Genomic DNA, 22968 nt, shown 5'->3' on the forward strand with positions numbered 1-22968 from the left:
TTCTTTCTCCGGATTATGAAGCTACATTTCTGCGTCTGTCTTTCTGTATGTCTATTGGCTCCTTTTTGCGCACGCTTTAATTACAGAAAAAGATGCTTTCCAAAAAGGATTCAAATTATCGCGAATTATGGCAAAAATTTTTGATTTTGGCTGACTAGATGCTCATTTAACTCCATCGCGCTCTGGTCTTGCATTCCGTGTATTTACCCAACGAACTGATCACTCAAACTTTGATAAATGGCTCAAATCATACGTATGGTGGCAGGCAAGTTCGCTTAAATGATGAGGACATGTAAATTTTACCAGTGATCCGTGTGGATTTGGATTTCGAGGTATTATGTCTTTATTTTTAGAACGCCTTGCTTCCCACACAACCCTACGTCAAATTAAATTTCAAAAATTAGTTTATAAAAAAAAAAAAACTATAGTAAGCAAAAGCGGACAATTAACTCTGGAGTGTTTATGTTTCATCCAATTGTATTTGAATTCAAAATAATTTAGCATGCAGTTGACTTGTAAGTGTTCGGTTCATCTAGTACTTGGTAGGGTATTTGGGAGCTGGGTAAGCTGGGCTGGGATATTTAGGTGCAGGGCTAGGGTAAGCTGGGCTAGGGTAAGCTGGGCTAGGGTAAGCTGGGCTAGGGTAAGATGGGCTAGGGTAAGATGGGCTAGGGTAAGATGGGCTAGGGTAAGCTGGGCTTGGATAACCAGCGGGTTTGTAAGCTGGCTTGTACTCTTTGGCCTCTCCTTCGTATTTGACATCAGCTACGTAACCGGTGTAGTCATCAGCTTTGTAGTTGACGATCTGAGTGCGGCCATCAGGAAGAAGAGTGCGGTAAGAGCCGGTCACGTATCCCTTGTCATCAGCGGTCTCTTGGTGAGCGTAATCGTTGTAGGAAGGATCGTCCTTAACGGCCCAGTTGAAGCTGTATGGCATGGGGGCCTGAAATTCAATGCATAAACCGTTAGATCAGAGAAATAAGACGCTCGTTTTCATGACTTACATATTCGGGAGTCTTGTACGACGGAGACGGATAGGCAGGGGCAGGGTAGGCTGGAGCTTTGTAAGCAGGAGCTGGGTATGCTGGTGCAGGGTATGCCGGAGTAGTGTATTGAGGCTTGGGATAGCTCTGAGAAGCCACGACGGCGACCAATGCAGCGAGGATGAAGACCTTTGCAATCAAAGTGATAACAGAAATCAAGTCAATAAAAGGAATACTGGTAAAATTGGATCTAAACTAAATTCCGGAATAGGTTTGTATTACTTACTTTCATGTTGTTGCTTTAGAAGTTTTAGTGAAACTGTGCCTTCCCAAACAGCAAAACAGGTCTTTTATACTACGCAGCGAATGAAAACCCAACTATAAGTTTTCGTATGTGAAAACATATTTTTGGCTTGTAGAACAAATAGTTTGTTATATCGAGCAACCTTCGCCGATATGACGTCATGGTGTTCCACTTTTAGTTTTTACCCGCAAGCGTTTGTGCGGTGGATAGAGATTGCGGCTACAACGAACAATAACGACGATGGAAGACCCATCCCTATATACGTAAGCGAAAACATTCCGCTAATGGGTGTAATTATCTTTCTTGCACAGGTATAAGTCAACGCAATAAATTATTCTCTTTTAAAAGATAATAAAAAGTGGAGATTTTCAGCCAAAAACCAATTATTTTAGTTTTTGCCTTCGTTTCAATTCAGAACAGATGAAAGGAAAAAAGAATTTCAATCATCGGTGTTTCCTTAACCTTTTACACCTGCCCCACAATAAAATAGCGTAATAACAGCTAGTTTTTTACGCCGTCGTCAAACAAACATCACGTTGTTGGCCAATTTTCTTGGACTGTGTGTTAGGAAATTCCCAGTAAACATTTTCAATTTTTTATATCGGGGATTTCCCGTTCGTGCATCAGTGCTCCGTTGAAAGTCGATCTACTGAATTCTACCGTCAACACATTACTACTTTCAGCTCACAATGTAATTCCATCTCCTAATCGTTAAGTGTACATAACAATCAGCTCTCTAAAAAAAAAAAAGGCGACCAACAATCTATAAAACTTCCATTTACGCAGCATCCCACCTGTATAGCAGTAAAACGCGCACCGGATGTCGTGAGGATCACGAAATGCGCAAATTACGACACCCACATTCGAACCGCAATTACTTGGCACGACCCACAGCGACATCCAAAATACTAAAGAAAGGGAAAGAACAACAAAAAAATTCACCTGGATGCTATGATGAGGCAATCTCATTTCGTTTTCGCCCTCTTTGGGCCTCCCGGCAACGCTGGCGAAAGAAAAAGTCGGCTACCTTTTTACTGCAAACTCTTATATATTCATTACTCTCGTTTTCTTTACGTTCTCTTACGGTTTCTAGCATTTACGGGTTTTCTTGTACATTGGCAAAACGTCGCGGTCGTTCCGCGAAAAGGGGATATTATATCAATGGCTATTTTCCTTTCTACGTAGTCGTCTTTCAGGTTAGAATTGGTCGTTGCCGACAGCAAGACACAAAGGGGTTGCTCTATACATACGTTTTATCGAGGTTGATAGGCGTGCAGTTGTTTCTAAAATTATTATCACACTTCTAAAAAAGAATTCAAACATTTTATGCGTGTAACGTAAATCATCGATAGGGTGTGGTTCGTCGATGAAATTAAACTGTGGCTGCAGGCTTATCCTCTCGCGGTTATGTTTACAGCTTAAATATTAAATAATTAAATCAGATATTTCTGTTTACTCTGTTTGGTTGTGAGAGTGATTTTACCCAATAGGCTTATGATCATGCTCCGCGTCGATTGAGTTTCAACGCATGTGAAAGTTGCCGTGCATAACAGAAGCAAGAACTAGATGGCTTAGATCCATCACGGGCGGCGGTGATTGCTTTTCCGTGCAAAATCAACCGCAATGACGTGATGGTTGGGGACGTTTAACCACTAGACGTTTTCCTGCCGCAAAAAGAAATTCTCTTGTTGTCGCTAAAAATCTCAAGTCGTGATTTTCTTTTCTTGGCTATTTTGCGATCAGTTTTGCGCCAGAATTGGGGAGCGTGTTAGTCTTTAATTGCGCGTTTCCGTAGTACATCACGTATGTGCCATTCTTTGTCTTTCTTTATTAGTCAGCACGCATTTTTCGATAAAAAAACTGCGCTTGTTTTGTTCGTGAAAATCGTTTCACTTTCTCCGCAAAACTTCGAATGTCTTACTTGATCATAATGTCGAAATACACTGCCCATTATTTAAGCCAAATACCAAGGCCGATTTTACAGGATAATAATAGTTGACCAATTAATGACTGTGTGCATTCCTTCTTAAAAATTTTAATGGCAATTTGTTTTCTTTTAGCAAGAATCACAGCGATGCGTGTCTGAATACTGGCACGCTCATGGCTGAAAGGGTTATTCCATTTCTTTTGCGTTTTAAACTTCTGTTTCATTTATAACGCTATTTTGTTTTCATTGACTTTTTCTTCACGTACTTCTAGTTTCCCTGCTTTCGTATACAATCCATCGTACCCGTTTCGTGTGTTCTCAGTACAATTTAAGTAGTTATACCCTACTTAATTGGATCCATATTCTGTGTAAGGACACGAATAAACGAAAACAAATCCAGGTTACCGCACGTTGTACTTTTCAAAAATCTCGTTTAAGCATTTAAATACATTTGTCGGTACTTTGTTTTTGAATTACTGCACATTTTCTTTTGTTTTTTAATGTCGACTTTGTCTCGTAACGCGCAACGTTCCCCCGCTCTTTCTACTCGCGTTTTCACTTTCCTTTTTTCTCGCCAGGTATGATGTCATTTACATGCTCTTTTGGATTTGTCTTGGTTTTCTTTTGAATTTACTTTGTTCTGCTGTATTAAGGTCTTTTTAAAAAAACACGTTTTACACCTTCAAAAAAATCCACTTTCGATGAGTTTTCAGCGGCAATACTATTGGGTTTGATTTCTGATTTGACCTCGTTCAACCGCCGCATTGAGTATGATCAAAACAAAAGTATTGCATGTGCAATAACCAACGGGGGATTACGATTTGTTGCTTTGTTTACCCCCGTTATGGACAGATTAGTCTAGAGAGTCAATATACGATGCAGCCCTTTCACAAAGTTCAACGTTGCGTCATAGAGCAAACTGAAAGGAAGTGATCAGAAAGTGCCTTCCAGTGATGCGAAACGCGAGACACGCGAAAAAGCGTTACAACAATATACGCGCACATAACATGAAATTTCGGCTTCACGCTGGTGGGATTCCGTTACGTTTTCTACACTTCCCAGCGGCGCACTCCCATGTCGATACCAGCAGGAGTCGCAGTTATTGTATCAAATAGCCGGCATACAAAACCTAAGTGTGTTTGTCGGCAGTAACAACAAAAAATATTGAAAGAGAAAAAAGGAAAAAAAAATTCCCGGTATCATCGAAAGTCGTTATTGACACTACCTATAAGATGACGACGAGACCGCACATTGTGTGGGAGTACAAAATTCAATGTTTTCTCTCCACACACTTCGTCACGCTACTCTTATTTTTATTCTGCGTGTAACAAAAACAATTGAATTTTCCTCTTGACACTAACGATGGACAATTGATGATCATGATTGGAAGCTGAGTTAATAAGAAGCTGCTAGAATCGTGTCTAACCACATAATCCGATAAGTTCAGTGTTAATTACACCGTAGGTGTACACAGACCCACCGAGAAAAAATTACACGTTAAGGCATCATTTGTTGATAGATTGCAGATTTTTTTTTTTTACTATTTTCTAGAGAAGAAACCGCCAAGGTTTAAAAAAAAAAAACGGATTAAAGAATTTTGTGTTTCAGTTTTTGTGTGGTACGCAATCTGATTTAGAATTCCATGGCCGGTTGAATCATCGCATAACGAGAGAGAGAGAGGGCACGAAACAGATTCATTCGGCCCACTCTCGTTTATAACGACATTTGTGGATTGGAGATCCCTTCAGTTACGGTAGACTACGCATCCGCCTCTTCCAAATATAGTCTATGTTACCACAGCGTGAATAACATAGCGTGAATGCGGGATATTATTAATAGGAAAAGGTCAAGCAATTCAACTCTCTCCCGTTTCTTGTATCTAACCGTTGCCTTTTTTTTTGTGTGCCAACAATCGGAGTACAACGAACGAAAAACCGCTGTGGGAGAAAATAGGTGTTGTCGTGAGCGCTTCGTGACTTTTTCCCAAATCACGGATGAGAGGCGAAACGAGGTTACGCTAGAATTGGGAGCGGTCCAACCACCACCACCTTTATCTGTCCGCTTTGTCTCTGCATGTAGTACATCGCAATTTTTGCCAAGAAAAAAAAGGGAAAGTCGAGCTTCATTGCCTCTTCTTTTTGCGCGCATTGATGTCGGTGACGGCAACGAACAACCCAACCCGAACGAAAACGAAAGCACGCGGGAGTTCCAGAAACGCCATGCATTGTGATTAGGAGGCCCGTGGCCGACCACTAGAACATGGTAAATAAATTTCCTGAGCACAATGGCGCACGAGACAGACGGTTAAAAATAATAGCTACAATTGTGTGCAGACGCCAAGAATGGCTGTGTGGGTAAAAATTCGTGAATGACATGACGTAACCTTCCCTCTGGGTTTATTGTGTCCTCATGCCGTTTTTCACCTTAACGGGACAGTTTTGTGTTTGTTGACAAAGTGTTCGATCTACATTCAGTTATGAAAGGGATATAAAACTGGTTACGACGGCAAGTCAAGGACTTTATTTGAGCGTTTCGATTTGCATAATACGGGTCTTTTTCGTTCACCAAACCAGAAATAAGCGACATTTTGACACCCTTTTTGCCTCTGTGGTGTTCCTATTTCTTTTTTGTTGTTGTTACATTCGCATTGATGAACTTAATTAAGAAAAATCAGGTTTTTGTTTGTTTTTATGCTATCATTCCATGTTTCACAAAAAGACAATGCGTCATTCTGTCATGTTGGTGGGCGTTTTTATTTTTCTTTCCTCACCCCCAGTTGAGACGATTGCGAACGATTAAAGGTCGTTGAAGGTTGTGTTTTCTAACTCTCTTCCCAGCAAACTGTAGTTCCAAGAAGACAAAACTAATCTGACTAATTGCCTGTAAAACCGTCTCACAATTCGAGACAGAGAGAGTCGGAATATTTCAACGTTCTCTATTGTGAAGAAGCGGTCAGTTGTTTTGTTTCGAGGACAGGGAAAACTAGAACCATGTCCAATCATTCGAAAAAAAAAAAAAATTCCCTCCCGAGCTGTCACCATTTTCTTTTTTCTCTGTTTTATTTTGAGTTTAACTCCGCACAATTGTCTGCTACAATAGGACAATGAAACTGAGCTTAACACCGTGCGTCGCTTGTTCCCAATATTCGATTCAGGCTTCTGGTGAATGATGTGGTGCTTAAAATAGGTAGTGCTCTTGACTCTTAACTGTTAACGAAAGAGTGGAATTGTGAATTGACGTAAACAAAGAGACTGGTGCATAAAAAAATGTGCATTCAGCAAATAGCTATTGGAAAAGTTGTACACCATGGATAAGGTATGTGTTGTTGGTTATTTGCCTAGCCGGCCACCGTGATGGACATACGTTTGGAAATGGCCTTCATTGAAAATAGGTAAGTCATGCCCTAGACTTAACTTCACATATAGAATTACATTATGTCGAAAAAAATATGATGCATGTACGGAAAAATGGGATAATTACTGCCTGTCTTCCGGCCGTTTTTTAGGATGTTTCGCTATGTTTGACATGAGACATCATAACCAGAGTTTTCTGCATGAATGAATTGAAACCTTTGCTTGGATCAAGACAAAAGAAAAACAAGGAGTCATTGATTGATAAAGCACTTCTTTTATTTTCCGGCTTCTTTAAATTCTCTAATAATTTACAGCCGTTGGCAATAATGACATTTTCTTTACCCAATGTCAAATCTCGTATTTATCTTCTAGTATTTGGGGTAGGCTGGAGCAGGGTAGGCTGGGGCAGGGTAGGCTGGAGCAGGGTAGGCTGGAGTAGGGTAGGCTGGAGTAGGGTAGGCTGGAGTAGGGTAGGCTGGTGTGGGGTAGGCTGGAGCAGGGTAGGCTGGTGTGGAGTAGGCTGGTTCGGGGTAGGCTGGAGCAGGGTAAGCAGCCTTGTATGCAGGCTTGTATTCAGGGTATTTGGCCTCTCCGGTGTACTTCACGTCAGCAACATAACCGGTGTAATCATCGGCCTTGTAGTTGACAGTTTGCATGCGGCCATCTGGGAGAAGGACGCGGTAGGAACCGGTAACGTAACCCTTACCATCACTGGTCTCTTGGTGGGCGTAGTCATTGTAGGAAGCGTCATCCTTCACGGCCCAGGCGAATTCGTATGGCATCGGAGCCTAGTCAGTTTCGTGAAAATTGGCGAAATGAATGAGTTGTTTAATCTTTTTGGTAAATACATTTGAGAACTTACATATTCAGGGCTCTTCTGGTAAGCAGCAGGGTAGGCCGGAGCAGGGTAGGCCGGAGCAGGGTAAGCCGGAGCAGGGTAAGCCGGAGCAGGGTAGGCCGGAGCAGGGTAGGCCGGAGCAGGGTAGGCCGGAGCAGGGTAGGCCGGAGCGGGGTAAGCAACGTTAGCGGCAGCAGCAGCGAACAGGGCGGCGAGGATGATGACCTGATTCAAATGAGACGATGAGTTACAATCAAAGAAATGTTTAGAGAAAAGAAGCAGATCCCACCTTCATGTTGCTTGTAGTGTTCTGGTTGTTGTACAACTGATGGCATTCGGAACTTCGGCTTCGCTTTTTATAGGATTTTTTTTACACATTTAGAAAAGTGTCCGATTCTCTGTCACTTCCTTTAAACATCGATACACATAAAACCAATAGGATGGGGACAAAAAGGGACAAGAGCTTTCGGTAATCAAATGGGTGCGGTCCCAGTCGAAAATATTTTTGCCCTTGTAACGTTAAACATACAGATAATTTGTCCCCATTCTCACTAAAAAGGTTCGCATCCCTCTCCCCGTGCCCACTTGTTTGTTATATATGTTATTTCGAAAACGATTCCTTTTGCTCTCTTTTAACGCACACCTTTCTCTCCTTACTTCGAGCCTCTGGCCTACAAGTGGTGAAGGCGATCGATTTCTATTTTCCGTTTCGATTGTCTATTTAGCGGGTGTAATAGTATAGGTGGCGAGTGGATGCATTGGGATGCGCCAAAAGTATTTGGTTGTTATTGCAATTGAATGTATAGTTCTATATTTGCTTGCGGACGTCCTTCGAGTCGCCAATTTGCTAATGGTAGTTACTTTATGAGTGGACGTCCTTCAAATCGCTAACTTGACAATGATAGTTGCGACATAGCTGTCTTACTCTCACGGCTGTGAGTATGACAATTGAATGACCAAGTAGGGCAAGGTCATCAATCTTCTTCGTCTTTAGTGTTTTTTGTTTCTTAACTGTTACAGCCTGATGGTGAAACCATGAACCAACTTGCACATACCTTGAAAATACTTCGACACATCTGGTTGGATTTCCGCATCGCAATTTAAGAAAAAAAGAAGCAAAACTAAAAGCTTTAACAAGGTCTGAACAATGCCAAGGGAAAACGAAATTCGGAACATGATTCTGACGTAAACTGCAAGATATCGAATCTGAATCGTGGCAAGCTACAGACGGGTGGGGCGTGTTGGACTGGCATGCGCGTCAAACATTCCGCACATGGTAGTTTATGGTTAAAAATAAATCTTCAGTCAGCCACGCTGGACTTGGGTCACGACTGCCACTTCTATACGCATGAAAACACCAGATTTCGCCATTTCGTAAAAAAGGCGTTACAATCGAAAAAGGAGGATAAGGCGATTCTTACGCCTATTGACTTGTACTAGTAGATAAGTACGAGTAGAGAAGATCGTGATGGTCTACAATCGTGATCCACTTTCAACATTTCTTTTGCTCGACCTTGCTAGCGCTTGTATTAGCTGAGATGGTCAGCCTGTTGTGTCTCTTGAATTATTTTTGCTGGACACAATACTAAATACGGGTTTTCGTTGTGCGGACAATGGCCTTGCTGATCAGGCAATCCTCCATCATGACACATTTGGTCTATTTCTCCAATCTTTTACATTTGTTTAAAGTAGGAGAGTAGCCGATGACTAACCGATTCATGAACAAATGCCAGTTATAGCAAATGTTTTCGCTTTCATTCGATAAAAATTTGAACAAACGACGCAAATGTAGCACAATTCAAGGCTGGTTTTATGTATCTCGCACCACGGGCGTACCGCTCTTTCTTTTAAAGGACAGTACATACTTATTCACCGCTATCATTTTCATTTCTGTTACAATAACCTAAAACGGGAGGAAAGCGATGCACGACTGAGTTCTCCGTCCGTCGCTAGATTCCTCGCGGCCCCACCCAGCGACCTAGCCTTGAGGCATGTTTAATGTCGCGGTCATGGGTAATTTCACCAAAGTACTCGCTTCTTCTTCTAAACGCAAGACTAGTTATAGGGAAAAGTGAAACTTTGCAGCAACAGGAGCCATGTCTTGTAGTTTAATATATGGATTATTTGGACCAATGCGCGGAGGATTATAGCCAAGTAAAGAGCTTGAATATAGTATAGCGCAACCAGAACTGTATAAAAGTAGCCGAGACCTTTCGAATGGACATCAGTTGTTCTCAGCACAATCCGATACTCTCAACATGCAGGTGAGCTCCCATTTTCCTATCTACTGGCCAACTTTCAAAACTTCCCAAGTTTTTGTAGGACGAGTTCACATTTCTAACAATCTGCCAAATATAATTTCAGATTTTCATCTTTGCCGTCTTGATCGCCGTTGTGGCCGCTAATGTGGCCTACCCCAAGCCTGCACCTGCCTATCCTGCCCCAGCTTACCCTTCGCCAGCCTATCCTGCACCGGCCTACCAGAAGAGCTATGATTACGTAAGCTTATGCGTACCATCGAGTTGCTCGGAACGCTCATTAACTTATAGTTTTAAATTTTTCTTAACTGATGAACGTCTAGGCTCCCATGCCATACAGCTTCGCCTGGGCTGTAAAGGATGATCCCTCCTACAATGATTATGCCCACCAGGAGACCGCTGATGACAAGGGATACGTTACCGGCTCGTACCGCGTCCTTCTCCCCGATGGCCGCACCCAGATCGTTAACTACAAAGCTGATGACTACACCGGTTACGTCGCTGATGTCAAGTACGAGGGTGAAGCCAAATACCCCGAATACAAACCCGCCTACAAGGCCGACTACAAGCCCGCTTACCCTGCACCAGCTTATCCCTACCCCAGCCTACCCTGCCCCAGCCTACCCTGCCCCAGCTTACCCCAAATATTAGGCCAATAAGAAGTGCTATCTAATATTTATGGGACATGTTAAATAAAACAAATTTTTTTAAAGAATCTGTTCTACTTTTTCATTTGACATTGTTCCTACTTTTCCAAACTTTCGTCAATCAAAATTTATTATAGTCTTGTAAAGTTTTTCTGTGGTTAGTAGATAAGCGTTCCCTTGTCGATAGTTAAGAAGGGGGTGATTATGTCAAACAAACTGGCGAAGCCTCGTTCATTTCGTCAGAAGTAAACTGTTGTCCAAATGACTAACTGAAGCCGTTTGTGGTTAGGCTGATTGCTTAAGGTACGACATTGAAAGTAACCACAAATGCAACATTGATAGATAAAGAAACACAGGAATTTCAGTCGATTCGCATACTCCGTTTCTAAACCGTATGGATTGGAAAGGAAAGTTTTCCATATTAGATGATATTCGTATGAATAAACACAAAGCATTTTCCAAATGGAAAATTGATTAACCGATTACCCGTTAAAATTCCTAAAATTACCCTTTATTAGAACTCATCGTTGCTATTGTTTATTGATTGTTCAGGTGAATCGCTGAAAAGAACAATAACCTCTTATAATGTCATGTGTGAAAATTATTAACGAATTCATGGTTATAAAATGTGGAGTTATTACTCAACGGGCAATTTTCTTTTTTCAGATTTATTTCAATAAATGCAAAAATGCCAAAATATGTATACAGATAATACCCGAATTTGGTTATCGTTATATTTATCAGCAGTTATTAGAAGATGGTTTTTTGATTATTAATAGCTTATAGCTACATAGTTTAATACTGACTTTTTGCTGTAAAACAAACGATGTGGGTGCATTATTTACCACAATCTGAGTGTCTCTGAGTTGCGCTACGCCCTTTGGAGAAGTAGACTATTACAATCGTGTAACCAGTCGACCAACAGAAAAATATGACAAGTATACGGACTAGACGTGAATTTTAGCGTAGGGTATTGCTGTTATTGCTAATCCGTTTTTCACTCTTTGATTTAATGGTTGTGTTTTTTAAAAATCTTTTTATGTTTTTTTGAATAATTAGTCTACAATAAAAAAGGCATTTGCTCTGTAACTACTACGCTTGCGTTTTATTCAAAAATGAAATCATTAACGGGAAAACTAATATTCCAGTTGAAATCAGCGTTTAATTTTGAGTTTAAGGTGTGTGTTTATATTGAATTCTAAGAGATGTCGATTTTTTCAGATTTCATGAAAATGAGAAGGCTATACCCTTCCCACTTTTTCATTTTTGTCTAAATTTTAGATTTAGTAAAAAATACATGATTTCGATTCGTAAATAAACCACAATCACGATACGTAAGGTCTTTTTAACGGTAGACTTATAGTTTTAAAAATAAACGTAGAAAACGAAGACGAAGTGCTGGCGCGCCAGCAATTCTTTGGTCCCATTTATTCCAAAAACAGCTGGCTTGATGAGAAAACTAATCTTTTTCTAGCATTCAACGTTAACTTTGGATCATAACGCGCAATTTTTTTGTGAATTCCAAGATGCAAATTTTTGAGCAAATTTGGAGATTTAAAAATTAAGCCCGACAAATTAAGCCCGACTTTTTTCATTTTCTTTTAAAATACTCTAAAATATAGACCTCTATACATGATTATATTGAAAATTTAACGAGCATCACAAAAATTCACTTTGTTTTTATGTGGGACTTCAACTTTTTGAGTAATTTCAATAAAAAAGGCTTTTGCGCTGTAACTAGGCTACTTGCGCCGCAAGCGGCGCAATTTTTCAAAATAGGGTGAATTTAAAACATAAATAAATAATTCCCAAATTGCATCGTCATTTTTATTTTAGTCCCAAAAAATCGGGAAAGAAAAGGAGCTCTAGGGGATCTACTTTTCTAGCACACGAACTGATAATAAAAAATTCTAAGAATAAAAAAAGGTGTTTTGCCCTATCACCCCTGTAGACGACCGGCCTGCTAGACTAGCGAACCTAGCGGGGAATCCTGGAACCACTTAGTAAACATCCGCCGTTTTCCCCTACAGAGAGTGATACGGCGATCGTGTACCTTGCTATTATATCGTGATCAAATCTTAAAGAGTAACGCAGAAAAAATCATGAAATCATGAATTGTAGGCTTTTCCTCGTGTCATAGCCTCTGCAACTGGCGTCACACAAATTCTACCATTTGTTCCTAACACACAATATGAACCTTACTCATTAAACTTTTGATAATTTAAATCATGTTGGAGCAGCCATGAGTGTATCTGAACTGGAATTGTCTTATAATGTTGTAAAATAATGCACCTTTCTTTTTCATAGGTGCTAACTGAATTACGTCATTTTGTTGACCAACACCACGCCATTTTGTGAGTCACAACTTGTGACTCATTCCCTTGTAACCTTAGAGAGGTAAAATAACAAATTTTGTGGCCAAACAAATGTTTTTGTTGAAACATTTTTTACAAATTCAACAGTTTCTTTTTAAACCTTATCTAAGGTATTGTATTGCATATGTTACAGAGTTCTCAGTGGAGGCGGTTGGTACCCTTATACATTCCCTTGCTGGACACAGTGTGCTAAAGAGAGATGAGGAACTGCTGGAAACATAGCAGGTCTCATTGAGAAAATATATAATTTCAGTTACAATAGTACAATGCAAAATGTGTGGTGGAAATATTTATCAGGCTTTAGAGCAACATTAGCCTTTGCTATATCTCCACTTCATGTAAATGGAAAATCTCTGGAACTTCTTGTTGAGTATGTCAGATCATATATAGTATTGTTAGCTGAACTCACCGTCTTTCTTAGACAACATGTTATTTCAATAGTCCTTTTTTTTTTACACCAGGAAATGAAGCCCTTGTGCATATTGCATCAACCAAGGGCAAAATGTTAACATATAGGCTAATGTTACAACTCACGTATGGTGATTGTCCATTCACACGAAGTCTGTATGTTGGTACAGTTTATCATCAACAGGCATAAGAGCATGTTCGGGCAATAATTGTGGGAAAGTTTAGGTAAGCTTTTATTGCCATTCCAAAAAATCTTTTCACGCACCCTTGGAAATAGGTAATGTTTGTCTTTCATTCTTGTTATAAGGGTTTATTATTTTTTGGTGGAATACGTCGTGCAAACCGTGCATTTTTTTTTTTTAAACTCGTCCATTTCTTTATTGCCACGATTTTTTTTTTTTTTTTTCGGGGATTAGGCGATAATCAGAAATTTGTCTACCTATATATTATTTTTCTTCTTTTAATAGGTAGATTCTTTGCTGCGTGATAGCTCGGGCACGGCCCGGGAGTCGGAACGGGCAATATCGTTGTGCATTAAGTTGGTGAACTCTTAAAGTGTTCCGTTGGGTAATACTATCAAATCTCAATGTGCTATTTGTGAAAGATTTTATTTTTCTGTAAGTTTTAAAGGAAAATATTTCAAATTGATTTATTTGCATGTTACAGAGTGTTTTTTTTTTCCCTGATCTATGGAGCCTGACATTTGCCACAATTTCTATCGGCGGACAATATGTCTTTTAGGTAACAGCCCGACATTTCCATCTCCGATTTTATGACGATCACGAAACCCCCATTGGTTGTCTGTGTAGGATTGGTAGCAGCTTCGGTAGCAGTAGGTTCCAACATCATATAACGTCTGCTTTAGTAATGGCAGGGATGTGAATGATAATTTGTGAAATCAAACAAGTTAAGCAGGTGCCTAGCTCAACAACTCCTATGGTAAATATTTGTCCTAGTTATGATACTTAATGTTAAAGGTTCTAACTGGCTATTTTTTTTTCTTTATTGTTTGTTTCTTTTCTTTTTTTTCATTTCTCAATTTTCTTTTTCTTTTCTCCAGAAATCTAGATTGTTGGTGAGCATTATTGGACATCTGTTCAGGTAACAGTTTCGTTTTTTAATCCGCCAAGGATTTATGCGTTATTGGATCTACTGTGGAGCCTGAGTAGCATACGCAAGTGGGCGTTCATCTGCATTCTTTATCACCAAGCAGTTACAAATATGTTCTACACTGATAAGCATCTGAGGCAAAGGGCGAGCTGAACTATATAGGTATTTTGATATTCCAAATTAAAATGTGTTGTTATGTCAGTATGATTGTTCCAGTACTCATTATTTCTTAATTGGCTGTTCAGTGCTAAAGCTATCTCTCCTGTAGAACTCCTATTTTTATACGGTCTGCTGCTAAGGAGTGAGAAATCTTTATGTGGCCAACTATTAAGACATTGCTACACGTTACAAAATACAAAGATAGCACAAAAACGAGGCGAAGGCTGGGCAACCATTAAGCGACGAACGAGGCTTGGACGCAGCAGGGGGTGAAGTGAAGGCGGAGCGAAGTTCTGATATGCCATTCGGCACCAGGATACTTTGCTGAGGCTTCATTTTACTATACTACTACGTATACCACGAGATCTTATTCTAAGGCACCAAAATACTGCACCACGGAACGCTGCCTAGTACCACTCTACTGCCTTGTACTACACTCTAGTTCCGGAATACTATCTCTACACAAGGTGGAATACCATAATGCAATCCGAGGTACTACACAGAGAGCATAAGTTTTTGTACACCGAATTCCGAATGGTTAAGGGTATTGTTATTTGCATAACTTGCATATAACAACTCGCTACATAATCGTTTATTCAATATCATCAGTATGTTTGATTATGTGTATTTCATCTTTATATTTTCCATGTTTGAATTCATACCATCATACGGTAGAATTTCAGCCATAAAGTATCCCAGGAGTTGTCACGGCTGCAAAACCAATTAAACTACCGCGTTTTAAAAAAATTTAAACATTCTTAATATGCAGCTAGGTGGGTTGTTGCTCTCCGAAGGCTATTCGATGCGTTATACCATTTCCTGAAATGGAACATTCAGAAAATATGGTATATGTTCGCAAATTGTTAAGATCTATTCAGGGTGGTACCATAAAGTATGACTGTAGGAAAGGGTACGTAGGCTTCTAAAAGTGAAGAACAGCTATGACGTCCTTGGTAAGCGGAAAAGGTACTCCTTATTGAAGCGTCAGATGACGGTTTTAAGAATGAACTCTTTCCTTTGCTTTGCCCAATGAATCTGTGCTTGGAACTGGCAGGTGGCGTTTAGCAGTGGCACCCAATCTTCATTCTTAAAATCCAGAGGTGTTCTTCACTTTTCAGGGGGATGGATTGATGAGACTTGTTGATTAATCCATGAAGAATACCAATACCTGGATAAGTGGAGGGTAATAAAAGTATATAACTGTAATTCCTCCTTGCATTTTCATTCACGCATTCGTGGCAGTTCGTGAGCAGACGAACCACTGTAAGGGCCTTGCGCAGTCTAGCTGCATCCAACTAGATACTAGTAGAACCCAAAACATTGTTTTGACAAGTACTGTCATATTTCGGTTGCAGGTTTTCACTAAATACCAAGTAAGTAAGTGGTTTAATCGTGTTAAATGTATGATTTTTCGATTCAAGTCTATTAAGGTGTCAGAACTGAAATTGTACTTTTAGAACTTTTAAAACACCGCATAGCTTTTATTAACAATAGTTTACTTTTACAACTATCAAAATCTTGAAAAAACAAGAAAATAAGGAAATCGAGAAATTATACATTTTTTTTATCGTGGCGAAACCGGTTGCCATAACAGCTGACATTTCCCGTATATTTTCAAGACATCTAGGGGAGAAATAACTAACTCCGTAGAATTTTATGGGTATGTCAGCTGTCCCGTCAGCTGTTCCCTTTCGCGTGGCTTCGTACAGAGGATGGCTGCTGAAACGAACGTCTCTCTTCTTGAAATTTTACCACCGATTCCGTGTATTTTGAGTTGCATCTTGTGAATTCAATCAATGCAGAGTTGTTCAAGGTATTATGGCACAAATTCATGTCAAAGAAACATCGTACCACTTATATTTTTAATATTTAAAGGAGGAACATGGTTTGGCTTTGCTAGCACGTTTTTCATCTCCGTTAGTCTGATATACCCATTTTGTTTCAAAGGTGATACGTAAAAAGAGTACTTCTTTATAATATTTTGTCTCTATCCAAATCTCTTAGATTCTTGGAGGTGTCATGAGGTGATGTTAGAATTTATTATTAATGGTTTAAGTTTTTTAAATCATGCTTTCAGGTCTTTGGGATGTACCTGATGTACTGTGGTGGCCCCAAAATTATTTGATGACTTGGTTCAATCCAGGACTTGGTTTTCTATGTAGTGGTTTACAGTTTTAATTTGAAGAGATCCTGGAGGCACCTGATGTGTTTCATAGGCTTTGGAGTCACTCGGTGACAGAAGAAAATGCCACTAATGTTATGTTGTCAGTGTAAATAAAACATATCCAGTATCATTCTTGTGTTTGTTGAATTATTACCTCATTCAACGGAAACAAAGGAGTTAAAGAAGGTAATGGTTAATTCCTTTTTTTATACCGCCATGTGAAGTTAGTTTGTTTTAGTAATTTTTTCCCTTTTGTTTTTGCCAAGTGATTGCACTTGAAGTCAAGTAGAACAAAGAGAACTATATATTCACTTATGTTTCACCGAACTGTGAAACCTATTGAGATAAGTACTTGTGAGATGGCTTGACTTAGAGTGAATTAGGTTGGGAAAAAAATCTAAGTTTATCTTTGATTTGCATAAATTCGAATAAGGTGAGATGAAATAAACACGAAGAATAAATTTAAATTTAAATTGTTTTTATTGTCCCACCTCCTCCCAACAATTCCACCACTATTTTTCATAACAATAAATATACACACAAATATTTACACAAACATACATACACTTATCTAAGTTAACCCGTTGGCTGCCAGGCCACGCAACCCGTAGGTTGCTTAAACTACATTCACTAAGCATCGCGTCTTAAGGATCGCGAACAAGTTGGGACTTGTCCGAAGACAAGTCCGGGCTGACACAGTGACGGAATCCATTACAGGGAATGCACACCCTCAGGAATCCGCCACCGCATCGACAAAGAGAAGTCCCTACTGGTGCATTGCCTAAGGCGCCTTGCGGCGAAGGCCATTGCGGCCGGTCCCTACAAGCTACCAAAAAAAATGGGACGCAAACGGGGTGGCAGCCAACGGGTTAACTTAAACATAACAATGCAAAATAAAACAATACCAGAGCGACGATCCACGGTGAATTCCCTACGTGAAGGGCGAAAGAGAAGCCGGCGACGAGGTGATGGCGTAGACAAAGACGGCAAAGACGACGAGACGGAAATGAAGGCGAAGACGACCAAGACGACGAGACGGAGATGAACGCGAAGATGACCAAGACGACGAGACGGAGATGAAGGCGAAGATGACCAAGACGAAGAGATGGAGATGAAGGCGAAGACGTCAACGAAGACAGCGATGAGGTGAAGTCGTAGACAACAACGACAGGAAGACGAAGAAAATGTAGTTCTAAATAGATTAAATGAGACAAAAAAAGAAGTATGATTTTGAGCGGAAAATGGCATTTGTCATGATAAAACGATGAAAAAGACAAAGAACTTACGTGTGTGGTCCACTAGGGGCGAAACTACCGAAATTGTCAAAACGGCAGTGTCGTACCGAAGGAAGATGAATATTTGCAGTCCTACCACAGAAATTTTTTTTATGACACAACAATGCTCCATAATATAGAAACTTAGAATACCAAAAAATGGAGATGTTGTTAAAGCCTATCCATGTGAGCTGGCTAAGTAACGGTGAGAAGAACAGCAGGATTAACAATGAAGATTTCCGTTTTGTTACAACAAAGATTTATTAAAAATGAGAAATCCAGATAATCCACTAAATTAAAATACCATGGAAAGGCAATGATGATGAACCTTTTTTAATGTTGGAATTCAGCAGATTAAGAAGAGAGGAAGATAAGCCTGTGTAGAGAAAATTGTTACACATGTGTGTAGTGGAAGATAGGTAATGTTCTGAAATACCACAATGAAGAGCTGAAGGGTTTGGATGATGGTTGGCTAATCAGAGAAACTTGAATAACTAGATACCTAGGATACTCAGGGCTGATGGTTAGCAACACAAAGTAGATGAAGACTCTGTCGTTGACTCACGAGAGAACACATCACTAAGCTTAAACAAAAGGCTTGAGGTCCATTAACAGTACTTGAACTGGAAAGTGATCTTGATGTAAGCAATAGTGGCATTCTCAAAGTGTCAGGATCTCTTGTGGTACATTGATAGCAGGAATGCAGGCTGCTGGTTAAGCAGCTGGCATAGCTGACAAGGCGAAACACCAACACAGAAAAATTGCAATCTATTTCAAAAGTTACCTTTTCAATACATACCCAACGATAGCAATACTGAATAGACAACAACATACCGTAGTTTTTTTGACGAAAAATCCTTTGAAACACATAAAACAGGGTAACGTAACAAACATCCATTTAACTTGTCACTCATGATCTTCATCATAGACGCACAATCAACGCCATCTAGAGTATCCACCTAGAACCAAAAATTATATTTTACTTAGAACGTTGAAATAAGTACAATATTTGCTTTAGAGTACTTGAATTTTGCTAATCTCTGATAGCTGAATTTCAATTTTAGGCATAACATCCTAGAATATCAACTACTAGTTGCAGCACGAAACGCTTAACATTTGTAGGTAAAACCATGGTATAATACTTAGGACCTTACTTCATCTCTATGGAAGTCTGTTGGGAAAAATTGCGAAAAGAGTAAATATCTTACTGGAATGCCACAATGCAATTACCTTTAAGAGGTTCCACTACACGGCCGTAAATGCGCAAACAAAACGAACTTCCGAATAACGAGCCATTTCGGAATCGTTATGATGAGCCTTTATGGCATCAGCGCGCGAAGAAGCCATATGCGAAGCGGACTCAATTAAATACGGTCTCAAAGCTACTTTAATATTTTCATATGTGATGACATTGAATATTAGGCAATATAATACATGCAACAACCAAAAAAGAGAAGTTTGATACCTTTTACGAAAAGTAGATTATCCCAAGTGACATTTAAATCGTTAGCCGTTCTATCTATCACTTTGACAAACATATCGTCAATAATTCGACGTTTTTCTTCCGGATTTACAGTCCGACACAACGACAAAGTTAGGCGACCATGCACGTTGGTGGAAGCATCGTAGAAAGTCAATCTTGCTTTTACAACCCAAAACAATTCGAAACATCAAATCTGATCGCTGGTATGACAATAGAAATGAGAAGCCACTGTCTGGAAAAGAACTCGGTTATAGAACAAGAATTATTAACCATAGAATTTGAGATGTGACAGGACGACATATCAATTAATCTCGTATCAAATTTTGGCCAATTATAAGATTCTGGACGGTAAAGAAAAGTATCTCAAATTACCGGAAGATTGAACCCGAGTTGCTGTAAACTAGTGACGACTTGCTCGGATTCGTCTTTACGCAAGAAACAGTTATCAATATGGATGTCATGCACTCGCGACGAGTCGTTACTCTGTAGAAGTGCTTTATGGAGAAGGGCAGCACAAACGGCGGAATCGAATCCGAAAGGATTACCTAGAAGAGTATAATTCTTTGATGATTCTATCCCACAATTTTTGAATCATTCTTCTTCTTTTAGCCTTTAGTTTTACACCCACTAAAGGGTTAAAGAAAATAATATAAGTCAAGAGGGAAACGGAGCCACAGAAAGCAAAGAGGTCCAAATAAGGACTTCAATGATTTTTGTAAAAAATACCATAACATGTGCGATAGTAAAAAGATCCGGAACTCTTCGGTTTTTCAATTCCAACAAACATGTACTTATACTTTTTTATACCAAAACTCCATCAATATCCTCTTCGAATCCATTACGATTGCGAATCTACATTAAAGAAATTAAGTATCTTTCTAATATAACATTTCTAATATAACGTTCTTGCTAATACACTTACTGAAAACAGCGAAACCCTATTGGCATATCTCTCGCGAATTACTACCACGGCATTGCGATTACTCTACCTACATTACAGAAACAGAACATGAATGAGTAAACAATTCTTTGTGATAAACTCATTTAGAATAGTAAAGCATCTAGTTAATTGTGATCCAATTCTCCCCCTCAAGATATTCTTTCCACAAATAAAACCAATAGAAATCAGTAAGATACCTTGAAGATATAAATAATAGAAGTAAATGATGCAGCAAATATTCATACTGCTCTCTCTTTTTACCATGTCACCATCACTCAGAATATAATCTATATTGATATATCTTTGACATATCTTTGCAATGACACTTGGTTGGTATTAGACATTAAGACATCCAGTGTCCCTTTTCATAAGAAGCAGGAAAAGCTTCCTGCCTCAAGAGTCACCTCAAACAAATACATAGACACAAACATCCAAAAGAAGATATTTCATTTCATACTACCTAGTCCTATGATTAATAATGATTTAGCTAACATCAACATGTCATAGAACTGTATGTGTAACCCAAACCAAAAATACTGTTGGTTTGTCATTTCAAGCTTGTTTATACAAACCCATCATTGTGCAGTTCTGCATGAAGTGCAGAAATTTCCATAATTTCAATTAGAATATTTTCTGAGGGATTGGTGTATTTAAGAAGTGCATCAAAACATTGCTGATATGGACCATACCTGAAGAAATGCAAACACTGTAAGAAATATGATTGCAAACAAAAACTAAAAGAAATAATGTGGAAATATACTGTACCATTCAAATGATGCCAAGTGACAATCCACTGACAAGCAATTAAGTATACCATGAAAATGGTAAAGTTCTGTGAAAAAGAGGAATCCTTCCAGTTGGCCTGAAAACATGGCAAATTTCAATCATGCTAAAGAAAAACCTCAGATATTAATTTTAAAATAATAACAATAAAAATTAAAATACAATATGCATAGATAAATCAAAACGATCCTCAGGAATGAATGTGTTGTCATGGTATAATATTATATTCTATACCATGGTGTTGTTTTCCACTGACTAATTCCATTGCTGACTAATTGTTGTTGCCACGTTTGGTTGACTTAGTCACATGCAACTCATTCCATGGTTGGACATAACAGATTGTTGAAGAACATACTACTGCTGAAACAACACAAAATCAAATAACAATTTTAAAATCTTCAATGACTTCTAGCTCTATGGCTATGTTCTGCGATTCCCTCTTGAGGCACCAAAGCACTACCACTATTCACACTTATCATCAAATGTCCAGTCTGCAAACTAAGTGAGATATTATGGCATAACTCATTGCCTTACATAACTTAATTTATTAATACGCTTACCATTACCAACGGGGCCTCCCACATGCAACGCCACATCAAGTCGCACATGCATCCACTTTCAAGTTCCATTGTGCATCTCCGCCATACCGCCATTGACTGTACAGTAGCGATTGAAAATGGGCCTAACAATCGATCGATAAATTCAATATGTAGCGGACTCCTCCTTCGTTGAAGGCGTGGTCTATTAAAATCCCTCCTATTCGTGTCGTTTTTTACCGTTAGATGGCAGTGCTAGTTATCTATTTATTTTGCTACATAAACGATCAGCTAGCGATAAGAGTTGTCTATAAAAAAATGGATCAAACGGCGTTCCGTGACATCATCTATCTCCCATGGCTCTGTGGATGGGTGTCTGCCTGGAAAGCTGAAAATTTTGGAATAAATCTCAACTTGTGGGAAAAACTGATCTAAAGTAATAGGTCATGTGTTGTTTCATTTTACCAATTTACCATCTGTTATACATAACTAGTAACGGGAAACAAATGTATTATGCTCCAACTTTAGGTTTCTCCTGCTAATTTTAGAATACCAAAAAAGTTACTTTATTAACATGATTACACATTTGTGAAATACCTTGACATCTTTATACAATCTTTCCAATGACACATCATTGCCATCAAGACAACCTATGTTTCTTGTTCCAAGAAGCAGGAAAATATTTCTGATGCAAGAGTCATTTAAAGAAAGTCCACAGCTCCCAATTTCCGTAGGGGAAGTCTTTTAATACTGCTGTAGTCCTATGTTCAATAACAGTTTAGCTAATATAAATATGTGTCATAGATTTGTATATGAAATAAACATATAAACACAAATTACTGTTGATAGGTCATTTCAAGATTGCTTACATGAAGCCACCATTGTGCGGATCAACACCACTAGCAGCTACCAATTTTTTCCATTGCCTTTTTTTGCACACTGCAGGGCTGCGGATAGGAACTGCACCTTAAGATATGAAAAAATTGTCTGACAGCAAATAAAAACTGAAAGAAATAACATGCATATCAGCAAATAGACTGCACTGTACCATTCAAATGACGTCTAGTGAAAATCAATCTTCAAGCAATCGTGTGTGTCGTGAAAAAGAGTGTCCCTCAGGTTGTTACGAAAAAATGGCAAATTTCAGTTTATTAACGAGTAGCCAAAAGATGTTTAAAACAGAACGCACTGAACATTTATTAGCTCCCCGCTAAATACATCTCCAACAAAGCCGTTCAGTTGAATATGCCACAGAATAACACACACCTACCAAAGTGATGACTAAGTTCCACATGTGGCGAAGCAACGGGATTAACGAAGCACGAACAAAAAACACAGACACAGTGACCTTACGCAAACGAAATAGAAATTGCTCATATACATGGCCTTTCATATGAAGTCCGTTGCTAGGCGAAGCCGGAAGCCG

At 39.2% G+C, this 22968-nt stretch overlaps 3 protein-coding genes and 3 long non-coding RNA genes across 46 annotated transcripts; 3 read left to right on the plus strand and 3 right to left on the minus strand.

Annotated features, from left to right (window-relative positions):
• Window positions 1-459: 459 nt before the first annotated feature.
• On the minus strand, window positions 460-1424 carry LOC116934182 (cuticle protein 19). Its single transcript, XM_045179210.1, has 3 exons — window positions 1270-1424; window positions 1005-1172; window positions 460-943 (listed from the first exon to the last, which is right to left on the minus strand). The coding sequence occupies exons 1-3, from the start codon at window positions 1273-1275 to the stop codon at window positions 533-535; spliced, it is 585 nt and encodes a 194-aa protein (XP_045035145.1). The 5' UTR covers window positions 1276-1424; the 3' UTR covers window positions 460-532.
• A 5397-nt stretch (window positions 1425-6821) lies between these two features.
• On the minus strand, window positions 6822-7806 carry LOC116929271 (cuticle protein 21). The gene is made up of 3 exons (XM_032936465.2): window positions 7695-7806; window positions 7430-7630; window positions 6822-7355 (listed from the first exon to the last, which is right to left on the minus strand). Exons 1-3 carry the CDS (start codon window positions 7698-7700, stop codon window positions 6936-6938), a joined length of 627 nt encoding a protein of 208 aa, XP_032792356.2. The 5' UTR covers window positions 7701-7806; the 3' UTR covers window positions 6822-6935.
• A 1702-nt stretch (window positions 7807-9508) lies between these two features.
• LOC116929340 (cuticle protein 19) lies at window positions 9509-10378 on the plus strand. Its single transcript, XM_032936528.2, is given in 4 exon segments — window positions 9509-9669; window positions 9770-9904; window positions 9987-10256; window positions 10258-10378. Coding segments are annotated over 4 exon segments (468 nt in total). The 5' UTR covers window positions 9509-9663; the 3' UTR covers window positions 10315-10378.
• Window positions 10379-12378: 2000 nt separating this feature from the next.
• LOC116921973 lies at window positions 12379-16656 on the plus strand. Of its 9 annotated transcripts, none has more exons than XR_004393779.2 (13): window positions 12379-12558; window positions 12618-12707; window positions 12819-13055; window positions 13147-13318; window positions 13561-13660; window positions 13760-13834; window positions 13903-14032; window positions 14154-14365; window positions 14449-15545; window positions 15605-15735; window positions 15982-16175; window positions 16238-16309; window positions 16440-16656. It is a non-coding gene; the product is annotated as an uncharacterized LOC116921973 (long non-coding RNA). The 9 variants fall into 9 exon arrangements; XR_006651490.1 differs by having other exon boundaries at window positions 12380-12558; window positions 12618-12664; XR_006651482.1 differs by having other exon boundaries at window positions 12381-12707; window positions 12819-12910; window positions 12983-13055.
• Window positions 16657-17304: 648 nt separating this feature from the next.
• LOC116936608 lies at window positions 17305-22960 on the minus strand. 33 transcript variants are annotated; one of them, XR_006651542.1, is made up of 18 exons: window positions 22591-22947; window positions 22383-22508; window positions 22140-22303; window positions 22016-22077; window positions 21567-21930; window positions 21241-21504; window positions 20989-21085; window positions 20206-20912; window positions 20010-20135; window positions 19266-19910; window positions 19031-19182; window positions 18824-18971; window positions 18635-18759; window positions 18237-18568; window positions 18105-18176; window positions 17954-17995; window positions 17813-17893; window positions 17305-17718 (listed from the first exon to the last, which is right to left on the minus strand). It is a non-coding gene; the product is annotated as an uncharacterized LOC116936608 (long non-coding RNA). The 33 variants fall into 33 exon arrangements; XR_006651537.1 differs by having other exon boundaries at window positions 21169-21504; XR_006651519.1 differs by having other exon boundaries at window positions 20989-21112; window positions 21169-21504.
• LOC123475998 lies at window positions 21843-22598 on the plus strand. The gene is made up of 2 exons (XR_006651568.1): window positions 21843-21978; window positions 22392-22598. It is a non-coding gene; the product is annotated as an uncharacterized LOC123475998 (long non-coding RNA).
• Window positions 22961-22968: the final 8 nt, after the last annotated feature.

Source organism: Daphnia magna, linkage group LG1, assembly GCF_020631705.1.
Source record: "Daphnia magna isolate NIES linkage group LG1, ASM2063170v1.1, whole genome shotgun sequence".
NCBI lineage: Eukaryota > Metazoa > Arthropoda > Branchiopoda > Diplostraca > Daphniidae > Daphnia > Daphnia magna.

What these genes read in the sequence shown, in the direction of transcription:
- LOC116929271 (XM_032936465.2), bottom strand. An exon ending in ACCAGAAGAGCCCTGAATAT is followed by an intron (nt 7,356 to 7,429) that starts GTAAGTTCTCAA and finishes GAAACTGACTAG; the next exon opens with GCTCCGATGCCATACGAATT.
- LOC116934182 (XM_045179210.1), bottom strand. An exon ending in CGTACAAGACTCCCGAATAT is followed by an intron (nt 944 to 1,004) that starts GTAAGTCATGAA and finishes ATTGAATTTCAG; the next exon opens with GCCCCCATGCCATACAGCTT.